Source organism: Dipodomys spectabilis, unplaced genomic scaffold (genome assembly GCF_019054845.1).
Source record: "Dipodomys spectabilis isolate Male_0828 unplaced genomic scaffold, ASM1905484v1 ptg000076l, whole genome shotgun sequence".
In the NCBI taxonomy this organism is placed as follows: Eukaryota; Metazoa; Chordata; class Mammalia; order Rodentia; family Heteromyidae; genus Dipodomys; species Dipodomys spectabilis.
The window spans coordinates 1918910-1935948 of NW_024870753.1; the positions used below are offsets into that span (position 1 = coordinate 1918910).

The 17039-nt window shown below is 54.7% G+C and overlaps 1 protein-coding gene across 2 annotated transcripts in view; it reads left to right on the top strand.

The window, feature by feature from the left end:
• Sik2 (salt inducible kinase 2) overlaps positions 1 to 7196 on the top strand; it is an 89665-nt gene extending 82469 nt beyond the window's left edge. The window contains exons 14-16 of one of the 2 annotated variants that reach the window (XM_042682786.1): positions 314 to 405; positions 1593 to 2210; positions 4175 to 7196. In XM_042682786.1, coding sequence (XP_042538720.1) covers positions 314 to 405; positions 1593 to 2210; positions 4175 to 4199 — 735 coding nt within the window. In that variant the 3' untranslated portion in view covers positions 4200 to 7196. Of the gene's footprint in view, positions 1 to 313; positions 406 to 1592; positions 2679 to 4174 lie in introns of those variants that run through there. The other variant, XM_042682787.1, reaches the window with a different exon arrangement.
• Positions 7197 to 17039: the final 9843 nt, after the last annotated feature.

Below are 17039 nucleotides of genomic sequence, written 5' to 3' on the forward strand. Positions count from 1 at the left end.
TGCGTCCAGAATGAATTGTTCATTCGGCACATGGCGAGGCTGTCAAGATTTCTGTCTACGTTTCTCACTGTTCTCCACAAACCTCGAAATCCCAGAGGACTCTCAGAAATGGAACCCAAGTGGGTCCTATCTGAGGACACTCTGGCCTGCTGACCCATGCCGTTCTGGGCTCTCAGGGAGCATAGAGGTCAGTCCCCTCGCCCTGTGTGGATGTGGAGGCCACACCTAGATTCACCCTCCAAGCAGGAGCAGTCTGACAACTACAGCCAGGTGACAGCATACGGTCATGCTTATAATGTCTTTGCTCTTCCAGAAGCCCAGTCTTCTGTCAAAGGCCCAGAACACCTGTCAGCTTTATTGTAAAGAGCCACCACGGAGCCTAGAGCAGCAGCTGCAGGAGCACAGGTGAGCGGCTCCTTGGCCAGCAGAGTCACTTTCATGACTGCCTGAAGCATGCTGGCTGTGGGTGCTTTTCCATGCGTGATTGCCTCGACTAGAACCTGGGCTTCGACACACATACCAGGCTTTCCCAGCGTCATTGCTGAGGCCCTGCCAGCATTCCCGGAGCCTGGCCCTTTCAGACAGCAGCAGTCCCCAAGTGCATTGGGTTTTCCTTCTCTCCTAGCATTTCCCCTCTGGGGTGTGACTAGACCCTAAGCTTTCAGAATCCATGGCCTAAAGCACCTCATGCAGGTCACACTGAGGCCTGTTTTACTGCTGTGTAAGCCTGCTGGCCTTGCTGGTAGAAGCAGCTTGGCCAAGATAGAATTACTCTGCTCCATCAGCCTACAGTCACCCACAGAGGCCAAGGGTTATGTACCTCCCCTCCAGCCAGTCAGGATGAGAAAACAGCCTCAGCGCAGGAAGATAATGTTAGTCTCTTAAGAGAAAATACGTTGTAACTATGTATGAAGGTGGCACAAGCAGTTTCAATGAAAGCAGTTGTTCCACAGAGCACAGGGAGATACATAAAGAAAGCAACATAAAAGGCTAGTCTATTTAAACTACATACATGTTGGGCTGGGAATGTGGCTTAGTGAGTGGTAGATGCTGGCCTAGCATGCATGAAGCCCTGGGTTCCATTCCTCAGTACCACATACGCAGAACAAGTCAGAAGTGGTGCTGTGGCTCAAGTGGTAGAGTGCTAGCCTTGAGCAAAAGGAGCTCAGGGACAGTGCCCAGGCCCTGAATTCAAGGCCCAAGACAGATAAAACAAATAACAACCACCCCCCAAAAATCATACACACACACAAACACACACACATTCATGTCTGAAAAAAAAAACAAACGCATTCATGCTCACTTAGCACTGGGAGAAGGGGGGAAGTTAGTCAGAATTAAGGGCAGAAGAGGAGCTCACATTTCAGAAACATATCATGGGGATTTCCTAGCCATACTTTTTCTCCTTGCATGGGAGAGAGAAGTGGAAGATTGTCCATCTGCCCAGAGGCCAGCAAGCTGGCCTGGGCTACAACAGTAAGACCATGTCTCAAAGAAGTGGGTTCTGAAGCTAGTGCCTGCTAGTGGATTGACTCTGGAATGGCCTTTCCTTAGACGATTTCACATGCTTTCCTTTGGTGTTGCCAATTTAGGCTCCAACAGAAGCGGCTTTTCCTGCAGAAGCAGTCTCAGCTGCAGGCGTATTTTAACCAGATGCAGATAGCGGAGAGCTCCTACCCCCAGCCAAGTCAGCAGCCGCCCCTTCCCCACCAGGAGACTCCGGCACCGCCCCAGCAGCCCCCGCCGTTCAGCCTGAGCCAGCCCTTGAGCCCTGTCCTGGAGCCTTCTTCTGAGCAGATGCAGTACAGCCCTTTTCTCAGCCAGTACCAGGAGATGCAGCTGCAGCCCCTGCCCTCAGCGCCTGGCCCCCGGGCTCTCCCTCCATTGCCCACACAGCTGCAGCAGCCGCAGCAGCCTCCACTCCCGCCACCTCCGCCGCCTCCACAGCAGCCAGGAGCTGCCCCAGCTCCCTTACAGTTCTCCTATCAGACTTGCGAGCTGCCAAGTGCCACTTCCTCGGCGCCAGACTATCCCACTCCCTGTCAGTATCCTGTGGACGGAGCCCAGCAGAGTGGCCTCTCAGCCCCAGACTGCCCTAGGAGCTCAGGACTGCAGGACGCCCCCTCCAGCTACGACCCGCTGGCCCTCTCTGACCTACCTGGACTTTTTGATTGTGAGATGCTAGATGCTGTGGATCCACAACACAATGGGTATGTCTTGGTGAATTAACCTAAGCACAGGAAGTAAGGTGGATCTAGTGCAAGCAGACTGTGTACTTCTGTTTTTATTCCATCCTTTTAAATCTAAAGCTTATTTTCTTGCCCTTTTCCTAATGGGGAAAAAAATCAAGTCACCCAACTGCAATCAGAAGGCGTGGCGAGGGTGGATGTGCTTGCTCCTGGCTTTGTCCCACCACAGAGTCGTCTGTGGCAAATGCTGGAACAGAGTCACAGGCTGAAGCACATGCCCTTAAGTAAAGCAGAACAAGCTCTCAAGAGAGGCACCAACACGTTTAAGTCAACATTCAGACATAGATTGGATGCAGAATTACATCAGTTCCTTATCAAAGGAAACCTGGTGAAAGCAGAAAAAATGTGTGTTGCATAAATATACATAGGGCAAAACAAGAAGGCAATGGAATTCGCTGAGCGAGCAACAACATGTTGCTTCGAGGCCAATCAAGGATACGTGTATTTGATGCACGGGCAGTAAAGTTACGTTTTATTGTTGAGTGATGAGTTCTTAGGTGAGGATGCAGTTATCATCCCCAAGACCATGGAAAAACTTCAGAGCCTGAGCTCTTGTTTCAGGGGTCGCTAAATTAACAGCTGACCTCAGAAATCTGAAATAGTGTCCATCTGGGGGTACAGCTCTTCAGAAATGGCCTGGATTATAATCACCAGATCCTCGCCCGTAGGACAGGAGGCTCACCGCAGCGGAGGCTGGGGGCGGGGTGGGGAGAGGGAACCAGGGGCTCCAGCCCTGGACCAGGAAGCCAGCTCTTCCTGTGCCAGCTCTGTGGAGACTCAGGCCTTCTGTCTCTTCTCCAATGTAGAAACTCCTTTGACTTTACAACTTACATTGCTAGTAGTTTATTGGGTGTTGTATATTTGGACAGTTTCATATAGGGCTTAGAAACTTCAAGGACACAAACAATGAGCGTTTATGTCCTGTGTGAACTGGTGCAGCTACGCCTTTCCCTTCCCCCATCATGCTTTAAGTCCTTTGCTGTAGAAATCAGGTTTGCAGGCTGGGAAGGTGGCTCAGTGGTAGAGTGCTTGCCTTGCATGCATGAGGCCCTGGGTTCTATTCCTCAGCACCACATAAGCAGAAAAAAGCTGGAAGTGGCGCTGTAGCTCAAGTGGTAGAGTGCTAGCCTTGAGCTGAAGGGCTCAGGGACAGCGCCCAGGCCCAGAGTTTACTAGCCTTGAGCTGAAGAGCTGAGGGTCAGCACCCAGGCCCAGAGTTCAGGCCTTGCCACGACTGACCCAAAAAAAAAAAAAAAAAAAGAATAAAAGAAATCAGGTTTGCTATTTCTGTCAGTGCTAAATCCAAAGAAGTCACATCTTAAGTTTCTTTTCCACTCTGTAGGAATCAGAATTCTCATTCCACTATGTAGGAATTTGTTGTTTTTGGTTTTGTTTTGTTTCGGGCCATCCGTGGGGCTAGAACTCTGGGCCTGGGCGCTGTCCCTCAGCTCTTCAGCTTGAGGCCAGCTTTCTACCACTTGAGCCACAGTGCCACTTCCGGTTCTCTGGTGGTTTATTGGAGATAAGAGTCTCTTGGACTTAACTGCCCAAACTGGCTTTGAACCATGATCCTCAGATCTCTGCCTCCTTAGTAGCTACTGGGATTACGGGCATGAGCCACCAGCACTTGGCAGGAATTTGTTTCTTTAAAGTTTTCACTTATAATGAAATTTTAAAGTATTAACAGCAAAATTCAAAGAGCTACAGATGTATTAACCATTTAAGCAGATCAATCTGCCACACATTTCGAGAAGAAAAAAAAATGCAGCCCTTAATGATTCATTCATCAAAGTAAGTGAAAAATGGATGCGCCAGTTAGTTAACCATGTACCTAGGCAGAATGGGTAATGTGGCATTTGCACAGTGACATCCAGCTGTTACAATTTCAGTATTATTTATAAAAACCTATAATTTCTGTCCTTTAGAGTGGCTTGTCCTATCAGCAGATGAATGCGTTTAAAACAAGCATCTTCCTTAAAGCACAAGAAGACAGATACTACACACTGATGCTGCATCTAGAAACACCTTTCAGTTGCCTTTCCTCTTTGTAGTAAGTGTCCAGGCAGGGAGGGGAGCGTGGGAAAAGTCTGCAGAGCGCCACTGTGGCCCCCATTGCAGCCCCTGCCAATGCTGGTGACTCGAGTGGCCTGGTGGCTGGCCAGACACTGCCACGCCTCTCGGGGCTCCCCTGGGGCCAGGCTGCTTCACAAAGGCGTTCTGCTTGGAGTCGGGCTCCGGATGGCAACAGGAAAGGGTAGCAGGAGAGACTTGTCAGTTTTGTGATCTCGTAACAAAGAAAATCCAGAAAGAATGAATTGCGTCCCTTTCATGGGTTGCTCATTCCTCCTCGTGCTTCAGACTGATGATTTCGTGAAATTCAGACATCACTTCACTTGAGAGATCATCTCATTGAGATCTTTAATCTTTCTAAGTCTTTGCGGAGTAAGCCAGTTATAAACCAGGCCTTGGTTTGTTTAGACTAAGGAGGCGGCTCTCTGGAATCGCTGCAGAAGTGCCATGATATTGACGAAAGGAAACCGCCTTCCACACCCCCAGTGGGCTGCTCAGCTCAGGACTGCGGGCACGGCACGGCCACCATGGTGCCATCACCTCCTGCCCCAGCAGAGCCCAGGAGACCTAGGCAGTTTGACAGAACAGTTACGCGACGCAGGAGGGGACATGGAGAGGCTGCCGAAGCTACAGGATGTGGAGAGCAGCGCGGCCTGTCAGCCACGGCGCGGACCATCACTGAGCGCCGAGCGCAGCCCCTCCCTGCTGGAATCCCTCCGTCAGCTCCTGTCGCTCAGTCCAAGCAACATCACTGAGTTCCATCGCCACCTGCACTGCCTGCAGAGCGAGGCTTCGTTTCCTACCTAGTGCCCCAGGGAAGGCTTTGGAACACTGACCTGCCCACCAGTCTGTCAGCCAGGGCGGCGTGCGCACGCTGGTGACAGACAGGTGTGTGCTCACACGGCCGGAGAGCCAGCGCCACAGAAAACGCTTTGGCGAGACGAACAGTGAGGTAACAATTTCATTCGGCAAAAAGTGCAATAGGTGTGGTACTGTTTTTATTCTGATTGGGGTTTTTTTTGTTTGGGGTGTGTGGGGGGTGTTTTTGTGTTTGTTTTTCAAGTCCAAGGGTATTCCTCTGTGCTCTGGGGAAATGCAGTCATTGAGCAATTCCCAGCAGGGCGAGCGAGCGCCGGTATTCACATGCAACTGATCTGCGTCCCTGAAAGCCACACGGAGCCCGCCCCGTGCCACCCTGCACAGGGAGGAGCCTGCCGTCTGCGCCAACTCTGCACACCCACCCGAGAGGGATCCAGGGCCCCCAGGGGGGCTAGAGCTATGGCTGCAGGACTGTCCGCTGGTCGTGAGCAAGAGCCCCTCTTCTGCTCAGACCTCTTCCTCACATGCCAGTTCCGCATGCCAGCGGCAGGGAGATGGGACTGGAGCCCCTCCACTCAGCCTCCTCCTGACCTGCACCCCACCCTGCCCACCCCAACCAGCAGGGCTCCCCGCTCCCCATCGCCCAGGTCCTGGTGTCCTTATCCCTAAGGCAGGGCAAATTAGAGCCCTCCCACCCCTGGCTCTAGGAACTGAGGAGAAGGGTGTGTTCCCAGAAGAGGAGCACTTGGTGAGGAGCCAGAAACTGCAGGAAAGTGGGAAGCAGCAGCTTCCAGGGGCCCCGGTGTGCGTGTGCGGAGCCGACGCGCCAGCGACCTAAGGCAGGTGAGCCGCGCCTGCGCAGGCCTCGCCACGTCACACAGGCCTGGAGCTGGCTGGCCGCGCTGCCCTCCATGACAGTAAAATTCGTACCAACAGTGACGCTTAATATCCTCCTGTCTCAAAGAAAATTCCCACTCCAGAGAACTCCCTCCCATTCCTCCTCGTTAGAGACAGCCGCAGTGTCATTGGCCCCATGAACAGAGCAGGTGTGGAGCCCATCGCTACCCTTGGCTGCACTCGTTCCCCTACATTGAGCCCCCTCCTCGTCAGTCACCCCAGCTGCGCAGTCTCCTGGGGCCTAGGTGTCAGAGGTCAAGACTGAAGAACAGGTAGTCACAGGCGGCACAGGCAGGGTCTTTGAGAATTTGGTTGTTTCTGGAAATTGTTCTTTGGGAGTTCTTTTGGTTTGGGGGTGTTTTTTGCAGAAGTTATCTTCCGAGTGACTTGTGGGATGCAGGAGCAGAAACATCTGCACAGTACGTACACCTCCACACTCGGTGTCCCGACCTCCCGACAGGCCAGACGGCGCGGCAGCGGCCTTCCAGCGCCCGTTTGGCCCTGGCAGCTCCGCTCCCTGTCACCTGCAGCCTGGCTGACTCTAGACCCCTAGCCATGCTAGTTGTACCACTATCTCCTCTCCATACCTGATCCGATTTTAACACAGTTGGCAGCTTCACACACATACTATTACACAGACTAGAAACGCAGCTGCCCAGACACTTCACGAGTGATCGTTTTTCATGGTTTCTGCCTGGAGATTTGACTTGTCCACGAAAAGGAGCAGTAGCTTCTATTCTTACATTAAGCGCCTTCCCCCCAACCTCTGCTCATCCTCACACACTTGCCGGGAGGTGCTGTCCTTACCGTTCACGGAGGAAAGCTGGGCTCCGCGGGGAAGGGGCGGTCACTTAGCCCAGGCCCAGCGCTCGCAGCAGGGAAGTCAGGAAAAGCACCGGGTCGACTGGCTTCCCGCTGTATCTGGCTCCGTACACCTGGCTCTTTCCATAAGCCAACAGCTGTATCCACAAAGCCCCCATTGTGGCCAGGTACTGGGAGAATGACTGCTGTCCACACAGCTGCACCTTCCAACCAGCAGCTGTGGGGCCTGCAGGGAGGGGCGCCTCAGGTGACAACAGTGGCTGTCCTGGTGGCCTTGCACTCGAGAAGCTGAGGGAGACACAGACCCCACAAAACCACTTGTCTCCCCCCCCCCCCCCCCCCCCCGGCCCCGTCCAATAATCTACAGTTTAGGTTCCCATTGTATGTTTCCTTGTTCCAAGTTACACAGTGATTTCCTTTAGAGGTGTAAGAGCAGGGCCACGTGGTGCACAGCCACATCATCAAGTCCACAGACCCAACCCCAGGGCAGGCCACTCAGAACCACAGACAACCTGCATCCTGACCGAGACATAGCAGTGCCTTTGCAGTCAAGCCCCACACAAAGGAGTCTGCATTAGACACTTTCAGGGTTAAAACAAAATAGAACATGCTTTGATTGAATACTCCAGGAGTCAAACTGAGTAGGTAGAGAGAAGCTTTAGGTACATTAGAACTTTCTGGAACAATATGACACCAGATGGAATGATGTTCCCATAGTAGATGCAGTTAGCTGGGACTTGCCACTGGTTGTATGGGGTCTATCCATCAGTTCAGGCTTTACTCAGTCAAGGAAACAAGCCACTACCCCAGGTAAAAATTAATTAATTAATTAAAAATTTTGCCCGGTACTGGTGGCTCATGCCTATAATCCTAGCTACTGAGGAGGCTGAGACTTGAGGATTATGGTTCTAAACCATCCCAGGCAGAAAAATCCGTGAGATTCTTATCTCCAATAAACTACTCCCAAAATGCCAGAAATGGAAGTGTGGCTCAAGTGGTAGAGCACTGGCCTTGAGCAAAAGAAACTCAAGGACAGTGCCCAGGCCCAGAGTTCAAGCTCCAGGACTGGAGGGGGGGTGGGGGGAGAGGAATCTGCCTCCACCACTCTCTGAAAGGAGAAAGCAAAGGAGGCTGGCTAATCTTGAGGACTGCAATTTAAGAAATGAAAGTGATGGAGATGGTTGCACTTTGTAGGAAGGGCAAGTGTATTTGAGTCTGGGAGGAAAGGGGTCTCGCTGGCTGTCGGATCTGTGAGAGCCGCTGCTGAGAAACTTCATCTAATGAATTGTAGTTCTTTTCTCTATGTGCTGTTTTTTTTTTAATGACTAAAAAACAACAACAAAAAAAAAACCTGGTGAATTCAACAGCTTTGGTGTTTTGAGTGCAAATCATAATAGCTCCAATGTGCAAATGAATGAAAGTGGAAACTGTCACTCAATGTTAGAAAATGGTCTCCAAATACAGTTTAATAAATGATATTTGTACCAAATGGTAATTTAAATGGGGTAATTTTCTGCAAGGAAAATGTACTGCTTTTATGTTTCCAACCCTCTTGAATTAAAATAAAAACAACTTGTTTTTCTCAGAGCGGGGTGCCGCGTCCGGCTCGGCAGGATCAGGGCTGGGGTAGGGTTGAAAGCTGTGGAAGGCCCCTGTGTTCTTTGCGCGCTGGCGCTCGCTCCGGGCCGCAGGGAAGGACAGTGGATAACATGTTCTCATTGACGTCAGCAGGGTAAATAACACCTTGCTCTGGATTGCCTGAGAACACGCACGCCACAGCAGATCGCTGACAGAAGCACTGCTGACCACAGCTCCGTGCGGACAGGGCCCCCTGGGCCTCAGTAATGCCTCTTGGCCCAGGTAGGCTGGGCAAGGACCCTGGGCCACAAGAGCAGCTCCCCCACAGCCAGCCAGCTGCCGGGCTGCAGGTAGGGCTGGGAGGGGTGATGCTCCGAGCTGCCAGGAAGGCCGCCGGGACGCTGCCGCTCAGTGACGGCAGCGCCTCTCTCCCAGGATCTGCCCGAGGCTCACATTGCTCACCCCGCTTGTCCCTGAGACAGGCTCCCCGTGCCCTCAGGTCCCTGTGCCCGGCCGCTCACATCCGTTCAACTTGAGGGCCAGACCCAGCATGAAGGGTGGGATTAAGCTGCTTTCTGGCAGCAAATTCAGTTGAGATTTGGTTTCACTCAAACCATTCTGCTGAGCCCGGGTTAGAGAACTGGGACAGTTCCCAGGCCGAGGAAGCCGGGGCTGCGGGGCGAGTAGACGCAGGCAGGCGGCGTGGGGCCGGGCAAGCAGAGCCCTCGCTGTGGACGCCATGCTGCCCAGCCGCCTCTCACCACCAGGCAGACAGCGAGCCCACTGGGGCCCCCGATGGCTCCCGACCCCTCAGCAGCCTTTGGGTTGTTTTGTTTTTTAAGAAAAGCACCTCCAAGCCGGGCCCTGGTCTTGTGCCTGTAATCCTAACTGCTCAGGAAGCTGAGACCTAAGGATCATGGTTCAAAGCCAGCCCAGGCAGTAAAGTCCATGAGACTCTTCTCCAATTAACTACCAAAAAGTCAAATGTAGAGCTGTGACTCAAGTGCTAGCCTTGAGCAAAAAAAAAAAGTTAAGAGACAGCACTCAGGTCCTGAGTTCAAGTCACAGAACCAGCACCACCACCACCACCCCCCCCCCAAAAAAAAAAAGAAAACAGCTCATTCCAGTCACTGTTTTGCAAGCTTTCTCCTTTCCCACTGAATTTCCTCATCATCTTCATGTGTTGCCAAAACCAAGCCCAGTGCCCCAGAGTATAGGCAAGAACAACAGGCGGGCCGGTTCTGCAGCCAAGCAAGCCGCAGGAGCAGGCCGCACAGCAAGCCGCACAAGCAGGCCACACAAGCAAGCCGCACAGCAAGCCACACGAGCAGTCCACACAAGCAACCTGCACAGCAAGCCACACGAGCAGGCCGCACAGCAAGCCACACGAGCAGGCCGCACAGCAAGCCACACGAGCAGGCCGCACAGCAAGCCACACGAGCAGGCCGCACAGCAAGCCACACAAGCAGGCTGCACGAGCAGGCCGCACAGCAAGCCACACGAGCAGGCCACACAAGCAACCTGCACAGCAAGCCACACGAGCAGGCCGCACAGCAAGCCACACGAGCAGGCCGCACAGCAGGCCACACGAGCAGGCCGCACAGCAGGCCGCACGGCAGGCCGCACAGCAAGCCGCCCGCTCCGCCTCGGCGGCCTCTGCCACGGGCTCCACGCGGCGAGGGACAGCAGAGGCCGCAGCGCCAGCCGCCAGCAGCACTGCCCACCCTCCCGCGGGCGCTGACTCCGTGGCCCAAGGAGCTGCTTTCTTCTGCCCTACCAGCTCTCCCACGGAGGCCTTAGAAACCTCTGGACTCTTCCTCCACCCCGTCCTCCCGCCCTCCCCCCAAAAACACCTTCACACGCGCTGGCCTGGGATAGGCGATTCCCAGAGAGGCAGCCTGGGCTCCCTAGCCTCCACGCGTGTGAGTGACCCAGTCTCCCGGGGCCCCTCCCTACCCAGGACTCGGCCACCGCTCCCTGAGTGGCCGGCCGGGGAGGAGCCGCGGCTTGCGGCAGGGCTGCGCGCGCGGTCAGCGCTCAGCCGCCCCGCCTGGGGGCGGCCCTGCCCTCCCCACGCCAGCCCTCCCCACGCCAGCCCTCCCCACGCCAGCCGCTGCCCCGCCTGGGGGCGGCCCTGCCCTCCCCACGCCAGCCCTCCCCACGCCAGCCGGAGGCGTCAGGGGCCACGCCGCCCTCCAGGGAACGCCCCATCCCAGAAGACCCGCGACCACACTGCGCGGGCTGCACCCTCACCTCGGACACTGAACCGCCGTGGGGACGAAGCGAGCGCTGCAGAGCGCCGAGGCCGCGCCCGTGGTCAGGCGGAGTAGAGCACCGGCGGCCTTCCTGCGGCGGACAGCCCAGGCTGCCCGTGCGCCCGAGCCCTCGGCGCCCCGCAGACGCCCAGAGAGGACGCTGCTGCGTCTCCTCCACACAGCGAGCCCGAGACAGCTGACCACGCGCTCCTGAGATTGGCCGAGAGAGGTGACAAGCCTGGGTAGCAGCAGCCTTGGGCCTGGAAAGGAAGGAAGCCTGCATGGAGGTCGCTCGTGCTGCAGCCGGCCCCGAGCTGGCTGGGCGGACGATGCAGAGACAGGCATGAAGGCGTCTGGCTCTCTGAGGGAGAACTGAGTCACCCTCCTCCTCACACAGGCCCTGAACGCTTCTGACTCAGCCTTTCCTCCTCATTCCCCAAAGACCGACTAATGGGGGCCTGAGATGCCTGGGAACGCTCACACTGTGGGGGCTGGGGTGGAGCAGAGGGTGGATTAAGCAAAAGCCCCCAAGCCCTTCCTCCCAGCACGCCACGTGAAGGCCCCATTTCAGGCCTGCCTCTGGCCAGGCGGGGACCTCCTGGACCTGCCTTTGGTCATGATAGAAACCTACATTGTTAGTAGAATGGGAGCCAAAGGGTGGGCAGGCAGCCGGAGGGCCTCGGAGATGAAAGGCCAGCAGCGAGCGAGGCCGGAGACAACAGCCGCTCTGCCAGGAAGGCACTCCAGGAGGGCGGTGCCCATCCAGTCCCTGCCAGGACATCCAGGAGGTCACAAAGAAGCCCTGGGGGAGTCCTCAAGCCCTGGGATGGCGCTCAGCCCAGCCACTGACCCAGGCAAAGCACTTGAGAAAGGCCCAGTCTCCTAGGGTGACAGGAACAGAATAGCAGGCCCAGCTCCAGCCTCAGGAAGTCCAACACAGCCTGGCATGGCACTGAGCTATCGCAAAAACACCCCGAGCACTAGCTGCCCTCGGCGGCCTGTAACTAACCATCCTGCTGTCTTGCTTCAACTCTGAGCCAGAAGCAGGTTGTGTGGGACTTGTGAAATCACTCCCTTGCAGTTTTAGGGTAGCAGCCCTACTGTGTGACCTCTTGCTGCAGGTTAAGCCACAAAACCTTTGCCCTGGGATTTCTGGGTCTGGGGAGATGGATTCAGGGAATCCCCCGGCATGATCAAGGACGCTATATCCCACCTAGAAAGCCTTTTTAGTCTCCCAAGTTGTAGGTCAAAGACTTGGGTGCCTAGTGAGTCTTCTGTGCAGAGCCTGCTCTAGTCCCCATGGAGAGGGACAGACAGCAGGCCACAGCTTTGAGGACACTGCTCCAGCTGGCCGTGAGACCAGGCTAGACCTCTGGGTGGCCTTTGAGGTCCAATTCCCTGAGCTGGAGACGAGGGGCAGGAGAGGAGCGACTTTGAACTTCCCTTGGCCTCTGCTCCCTGTCCTGACTAGAATGGGCCCTTCATTTGTCTTCCAGGCTCAACAGCACCAGTGCCCGGGCTGAGGCTCGGCCCTTGGGGCCTCCAGAGCTGAGCTCTTCAGAATTCCTCCTGGCACTTTAAGAGCACATGTCCACCCCCTGATCTGGGGAACAAGCCAGGTGCTTGGGCAGAGTGGCCCCAGCCGAAGCTAGCCACAACCACCAAATCTGCAGCAAGTGGGTCCAGATCCTAGAGAGGGGACAGCTGCCAGCAGGGCACAGGCAGGGCCTCCAGGGACTGAGTTTGGAGGAAAATGGAAAAAACAGAACCAAGCAGCAGTAAAGCAAGGGATAAGAAAGTTAAAAGTCAGCGCCGAGGCTGGGTTCTGGTCAACATCTGTACAGGACACACTGTCCAGAGCGAAGAAAAGGAAGAGGAGGGTGGATCCCGTGAGCCCGCAGTGCGTCTGCTGCCATTATTTATGGATGCTTCACTTGACTCTCCAAACCTGGGCTCCCAGCTGCTCCTTCCTGCAATAACAAGACTGACATCACTGTTGTCAGGGAAATGGTGTTTTGATTAAAATCATGTGACAGCTACTTTGTGATTCCATAAACAAATCCAGGGTTAACTCTCCCTTGACTGAGGCCTGCCGGCAGCTGCCCGGGAGAAACACCTGCGGAGGGCCTGGGAGGCAGGAGCTGAGCTGGGCCGAGCTGAGCTGGGCTGAGCTGATGACAGTGGCCGGTGGCCGGGGGTGAGAGGTGGCTCCTGCGGGCCTTCAGCAGGTCCTGCGCGGGGGCGCATGCGTCGAGTCCAGAGAGCCTCAGCAGACTTTGGAGGAGACGCGTGCAGCACGAGGAGCGGGCGCTTGCCCCTGGGATGTCCGTCAGCTGGCTCCCAGGACCCTGAGGCCGAGTCCCACAGTCACAGCATGCGGACACGCTGCAGCCCGCAGAGCACTGCAGCCGGAGAGGGGTTAACGAGAGGCGGCTTTGCAACGGGATGACTTCCTGGATCACTGACTCCGCCACCCGCGGCCCCTGACACACAAGGCTCTGCCTGGCAACGGACGAACTGTCTTTGCAGCACCCCCGGGTTGTTTTCCTTCAGAGAAACAAATGCAGGGAAGGCGCCCGAGTCACCGGCCAGGGGATTTTTCTGTCATCCGTGAACCCCGTTCTCGGGGGAGCTAGCGTGGCTGGCTTCTAGGGGAGGTTCATGAGCACCTGAAACTTGGAAAGCCATGCGCCTCAAGGTTAAGGATTAAACGAGCTTTGGCTGAGGGCTTGGCAAGGAGCGGCAGCCCGGGCTGTCCGAGCCGCCTCAGCTGCCCCGCGCTTTTTTAATGGCCCCGAATTGGGAGGAAAACGTAACTTCTTTCCTCCCTAAAACCTCTTGTGAGTTAGGCCTACCTAGAAACGAAGGTATTCTCCTTTAGCCAAGGTCTCTTTCCTCCAGGAAGGTCAAGGCAGTGGACATACGAGAAGCGCTGGCAGCTGGGACCTGTGCCCGTGTGCGTGTGCGTCTGTGTGTGTGTGCGTGTGCGTCTGTGTGTGTGTGCGTCTGTGTGTGTGTGTGTGTGTGTGTGTGTCTGCTGAGGCCTAAGCTGAGCCCAAGGCACAACGCGCATGACACCCAGGGCTGCCTCCACCGCACAGGCCTGGCCGCGGCTCAGGCCCTACGCACGGGAAAGCTAGACACGAGGTGAAAATGCCTGTTGCTCAGGCCCTGTAGGACAGGAAAAGCGCATGAACTCCAGCCCCACACAGGGAGATGTAAAAGGCTACACTTTTTTTTTTCCCACCCAGCCAGCCCACCAGGGTGGATGTGAGAATGCAAGTTAATTTCATCCCAGTAAAATGTGGTCTGATGCACCACGGCATCCAAGGGCCTGTGCATTTATTTCCAAGGCCTCTAAAGGAGCCCTCTGCTGATGGCCCTGGCCCACACCAACTGCTCAGCGCAGATTTTGCATCCTCGCGCTGGTAAAGCTCGGTGACACAGATAGGACTCGTAGCTGGAATGGAAATGACTAGGGAGAACTGCCAGAAACATTCCAGCCTGGGAGGAAGTGGAACACCCCATCCACGACCACAACCCTCCAGTCCACCAGGGCTGACTGCTGGGGGAGGGGCTTGATAGACCTCAGGCCTCAGGTGACAGAGCTCAGGAGAGCAAGTCACTCACCCCAAAACAAGCCCTGGATGTCAGCTGCGCCCCAGGACAGAGCTGGAAATACCCACCTCTGTGCCCCCTCCTGCCATGATCCCCAGGTCACTTTGGCTCCCTGAACCCCAGGTTTTTGGAGCACTTCACCTTCCCAGGGTCCTTTCCAAGCCCTGTAAGTCTCAGAAAGTCACTCGGGTCAGCCCCAAGGGGCACCGGGCGCCACACTGTCCTCCACAGGCAGATCTGGCTTCCTCAGCCCCTACGCCTCCACTGAAGATGCAGAAGCAGCCCTGCGGCCGTCCCTGAACAGATCACCCCCCACCCCACCCCAAGTCCACCCAAACCTCTGTGATGCTGGACAGCCCTGACCGCACTGGCATCAGATGGGAAGCCCTAGCTATGAGGTTGGGGGGGGGGGGTCTGGGCAGGGAAAGCCAGCTCTCTGGGGTCTGGCTTCAGATGCTTTTCCCTGGGAAGCATCCACTGCGGGGACCCCCACATCTTGATCACTGACTGTCTAGAGCCCTGAACAGACAGAAAAGATTCAGACAACTGGGAAGAGCGATTCCTTGGCTTTGTTCTCCAGTGAGTAACCGAACTCTTCATCCTCCAGATCTCCATCTCAGCTGCACACCATGTCATTTCCTAGAAGCAGCGGCACCGGAGGCAGCACCCGAGGAATGGGCACTAGACCGCAGCAGGCAGAGAAGCTGGGAAAGGGGCACGGGGTGGAAAGGGCGCAGAAGCACAGCAAGACAGTCGCTTCCTGGTAGACAAGGGCTCTAGGCATCTGGGCCTTCCTGTCTGTTTTCTATCAGACTGTACAGTAAGGGTGCCAAAAGAACAGTGCTGGAGGAGTTAAGCAGGACGGCACCCAAACTTGTTTGGCCACCCTGCCCTGCATCCCTGTGGGCATGGAACCAATGCGATTTCTACAAGGAAATACCAGGCTTGCGGTTCACTCCAATACATGGCCTCATGTGAGGCACAGCACAGAGCCACAGGCCCTGACTGGAACCAGGGGGTCAGGAATGGCGGAGGTCCCGCAGAGATCTGTGCAAGCATCCTGGGTGCTTGGACAAGACAGCTCAAAGGTCAGACCGCTGAGTCGGGACAAGGTGTCCTGCAGAGACCCCCAGGGCCTGGACCACAGGGGCCAAGCTGTGCAACTTCCGGGAGCTGAGGGCTGCCTTCACTTCCAGAGGCCTCATTCAAAACCACACGTGGATCTGCTTATTCTTAGGAAACAGGATGCACCTTCAGGTTCTTATCTCCAGAGCAGTACAGTCCGAGATCAGATCTCATCTCTTAAGCCCAGGAGAGGTAGACCCCATATGCATGTAGAATCGCTTAGGTAAATCCCACTGCTCAGGAAACCTTATTGGCTTAGGCCAAATGTGTGTATATCCATGCTTCTCTTTCCTAATAAACCAAACAATGGGTACAAACTGGCCAGGATCAAAGACAGCAGCAATGTGTGTTCAAGGAAGGCAATCGAACAAATCCACAAGGAACTCTTGCCTAAGCCAGGGACTGGCAGAGAGCCACAGAAAGCTTATTTCCTAAGAGCAGAAAAATCTGTGTCAGTGGTAGGAGATAATTCAGTCTCTTTATGACTCTGTTCCACACATGCAACTCATCCGCAAACATTTTACTGAGCACCTACTTTGTACACCATCACTGGTGATAGAGCACGAAAAGAAACCCTTGCCTTTAGAGGACTGGTGAAATCAGTACAGGAAAAATACACATTTTCAGAATGCCCATATTAGGAGGCAAAGAGCAATTCCTCTGGGGAGGAATAAAAGGGGGTTCCTACTTAAGTCAGAAAGAAATAATGAAGTCCCTTAGGGGTCCACATTTGAGGAAGCAAGCCTGCACTCTCTCCCTTTTAGTCTCAGGGTAGGAAAGTAAATGCATATAGCTTGGGGAGGGGCCCAAGGGCAACGGAGTTTATCCACAAACTAGTGTGGTATCAGATGAGCACAAGGGCTCCAATGCCAGTTTCTTTCAAAATTCTACACAAGTCTCTCAAATACGAATTTCAATGAGAGCAAACATGTAGGTCATAAACACTCATAAAACTAAAAATGTGCCGGGTGCCCATGGCTCACGCCTATAATCCTAGCTACTCATGAGGCTGAGATCTGAGGATCTCGGTTCAAAGCCAGCCCGGGCAGGAAAGACCATGAGACTCCTATCTCCAATAAACCACCAGAAAACCTGAAGTGGCGCTGTAGCTCAAGTGGTAGAACGCTCGCCTTGAGCCAAAGAGCTAAGAGACAGCGCCAAGCCCAGAGTTCAAGCCCTACAACCGACCAAAAAACAAAAACAAAACAAAAAAAACTAAAAGTGTTTGTAACATAACAGTTTGAGACAGTAAAATGAAAATGTAGAAACTTTTTTTTTTTTTGCCTGTCCTGGGGCTTGAACTCAGGACCTGGGCACTGTCCCTGAACCTCTTTGTGCTCAAGGCTAGTGCTGTACCACTTGAGCCACAGAGCCCCACTTCTAGTTTTTGAGTGGGTAATTGTAGCTAAGAGTCTCATGGGGACTCTTCTGCCCGGGCTGCCTTTGAACCACAGCTCTCAGCGCTCAGCCTCCTGAGTCACTAGGATGACAGGCGTGAGCCACCTAACTACAGGCAATTTACGTTTACAATGCAGGCTGATCATTTCTAATTTATATTTTGTTCTGTTTTTCTAAGGTAAAACAAAATTGAAAGCATTTACTCAAA